The sequence below is a fragment of the Chiloscyllium plagiosum genome, chromosome 5 (assembly GCF_004010195.1).
Source record: "Chiloscyllium plagiosum isolate BGI_BamShark_2017 chromosome 5, ASM401019v2, whole genome shotgun sequence".
In the NCBI taxonomy this organism is placed as follows: domain Eukaryota; kingdom Metazoa; phylum Chordata; class Chondrichthyes; order Orectolobiformes; family Hemiscylliidae; genus Chiloscyllium; species Chiloscyllium plagiosum.
This window is the reverse complement of record NC_057714.1, coordinates 123,480,891-123,484,024: the sequence shown is the minus strand read 5'-3', so window position 1 is coordinate 123,484,024 and position 3,134 is coordinate 123,480,891. Positions and strand designations below refer to the sequence as shown.

General features: G+C 45.7%; 1 protein-coding gene across 3 annotated transcripts in view; it reads left to right on the top strand.

Moving 5' to 3' along the window:
- The window catches only part of vps28 (VPS28 subunit of ESCRT-I), a 39,300-nt gene that overhangs the window by 8,709 nt on the left and 27,457 nt on the right, over positions 1-3,134 (top strand). The window contains exon 2 of one of the 3 annotated variants that reach the window (XM_043690979.1): positions 637-703. The exons of the other annotated variants lie outside the window; for them this stretch is intronic. Within the exon in view, the coding sequence (XP_043546914.1) occupies positions 643-703 (61 nt within the window). The 5' untranslated portion in view covers positions 637-642. The remainder of the gene's footprint in view (positions 1-636; positions 704-3,134) is intronic. 3 annotated transcript variants of the gene reach the window in all.

The window sequence follows — 3,134 nt, the reverse complement described above, 5'->3', positions numbered from 1 at the left end:
TTCTGCCTAACTCTCTGTAATTTCCCTTCAGAATCTCAACCTTTTCCCTTCCTATGTCATTGTTTCCAATGTGGACAATGACCTCCTGCTAGCCCCTCTCCCCCGTGAGAACATTCTGCACCCTCTCTGAGACATCCTTGATCCTGGCACCAGGGAAACAACACACCATTCTGCTTTTTCTCTGCTGGCCACAGAAACGTCTGTCTGTACCTCTGACTAGAGAGTCCGCTAACACAATTGGTCTCTTGAAACCCAATGTACCCCTCATTGTATTAGAGTCAGTCTCAACACCAGAAACTTGGCTGTTCGTGCTACGTTCCCCTGAGAATCCATCACCCCCTACATTTTCCAAAGCAGCATACCTGTTTGAAATGGGTATATCCACAAAAGACTCCTGCCCTAGCTGCTTAACTCTCTTACCTTTCCTGGAGTTAACCCATCTATGTGACTGTATCTGAGACTTTCCCCCCTTCCTATAACTGCCATCCATCACATACTGTTGCTGTTGCAAATTCCTCATCGCTTCTATCTGTCTCTCCAACTGATCCATCTGATCTGATAGGATTCGCAACCAACAGCATTTATTGCAGATATAATCCACAGTAACCTGTAAACTCTCCTCAAACTCTCTTACAGCCAGAAATGTTCCCGTCCTCCACCTTGGATTCCCAGAATATTTTTTGCTTCTTCTCAGAGACACAGGGTGATTGACTTTTAACAAAAATATTCACTTATGGGGCGTGGGCACTACTCGCTGGACCCAAATTGCAGTTAAGATTCAATCATATTGCTGTGGGTCTGGAGTCACATGTAGACTAGACCAGTTAAGGAAGTCACATTTCCTTCCATAAAAAACCTTCCAACCATTGACAATGATTTCATGATGCTTAATTCCAGATTTTTCTTTTAAATTCAAAATCCACTATCTGGTGTGGTGAGATTTGAACCCAGGTCCTCAGGACATTACCTGGGTGTCTGGATTAACAGCTCACCATCAATACCACAAGGCCATCAGTCTATTTGTATCGACTTCAGCTGAATCTATCTCAGCCTTTAATGTACACAAGAGCCCTGTCTCCACAGCTGTCTGAGGCATGAAGTTCCAAAGACGCTCAGCCTTCTGACAGAAGAAATTCCTCCTCATGTCAGTGTTAAATTGGTGCCACTTTATTTTGAGACAATGCCCTCCAGTCCTAGACTCTCTATTGAAGGGAAACATTTGCTGAGCATTGACCCTGTCAAGCCCCTTAACAATTCTAAATGTTTCAATGAGATCATCTCTCACTCTCTGAGTCCCAAGCTAAACTTATACTCAACCCCTCTTAAGATGAGCCAACATTCTATTAGCCTTCCTGATTACTTCTTCAGGAATGAGGAAAGTGTGTCCAGCAGGCTAAGATAAAAGGTAGGGAGGAGGGACTTGGGGAGGGGCTTTGGAAATGCGATAGGTGGAGAGAGGTCAAGGTGAGGGTGATAGGCCGGAGTGGGGTGGGGGCGGAGAGGTCAGGAAGATGATTGCAGTTCGATGACTTGAACTCAGCACCGCCTTCCTAACCTGCAATCATCTCCCTACCTTTTATCTTAGCCTGCTGGACACACTTTCCTCATTCCTGAAGAAGGGCTTATGCCAGAAACGTAGATTCTCCTGTTCCTTGGATGCTGCCTGACCTGCTGCGCTTTTCCAGCAACACATTTTTTTCAGCATACCATCCAAGGCCAATATATCCATATAAATAGAAAGCAGGAGACAACAGCTTCGCTTCACTTGGAGGTCGCCACTGATGATGTTACCTAGCCAGGTAATGAAACATCTGGATATCAAACCTACAGCTCAGCGAGCAAACCTACACCCTGAACAACTTCATATTTTCCTTCATTAGACTTTTTTGATTAGATTAGATTATCTACAGTGTGGAAACAGGCCATTCAGCCCAACAAGTCCATACCGACCCTCCGAAGAGTTAACCCACCCAGACCCATTTTCCTCTGACTAATGCACCTCACACTACGGGCAATTTAGCATGGCCAATTCACCTGACCTGCACATCTTTGGATTGTGGGAGGAAACCCACGCAGACAGGGGGAGAATATGCAAACTTCACACAGTCACCCAGGGCTGGTATCGAACCCAGGTCCCTAGCGCTGTGAGGCAGCAGTGCTAACCACTGAGTCACTGCCACCCATGCACCACTTTCTCCCAACTCTTTACCCACTTAACTATCTATCAATGTCTCTCTGTAAACAGTCTATATTCCTCTTGGAACCTGCCTTTCCACCTATTTTTGTGACATCTGCAAATTTGGCTACAGTACATTCACTTCCTCCTCCAAGTCTTTAACATATACTGTAAACAGTTGCAGTCCCAACACTGATCCCATGGAACCGCACTGGTCACAGCTCACCAACCTGAAAAGGAACCCGACATCCCACTTGCTGTTTCCTGGCAATTTGCCAATTCCTTATCCATGCCACTATACTACCTCCACACCATGGGCTCTTATCATATGACTTATCCATGGTAACACATCTACTGGTTCCCTCTATCCACTCTGGTTGAAACTTCCTCAAATATTCCAATAAATTAGTCAGATACAATTTCCCTTTCATGAAGTCCTGCTGACTCTGCATGATTAGATTATGATTTTCCGAGTGTCCTGCTATTACTCAGAGTCATAGAGATGTACAGCACGGAAACAGACCCTTCGGTCCAACCCATCCAGATACCCCAACCGAATCAAGTCTCACCTGCCAGCACCCGGTCCATATCCCTCCAAACCCTTCCTATTCAAATACCCATCCAAATGCCTTTTAAAAGATGCAATTGTATCAGCCTCCACCACTTCCTCTGGCAGCTCATTCCATACATGTACTACCCTCTGTTTGAAAACGTTGCCCCTGAGGTCCCTTTTATATCTTTCCCCTCTCACATAAACCTATGCCCTCTAGTTCTGGACTCCCCCACTCCAGGGAAAAGGCTTTACCTATTTATCCTATCCATGCCCCTCATAATTTTGTAAACCTCTATAAGGTCACCCCTCAGCCTCCGACGCTCCAGGGAAAACAGCCCCAGCCTGTTCAGCCTCTCCCTGTAGCTCAGATCCTCCAACCCTGGCAACATCCTTGTAAATCTTTTC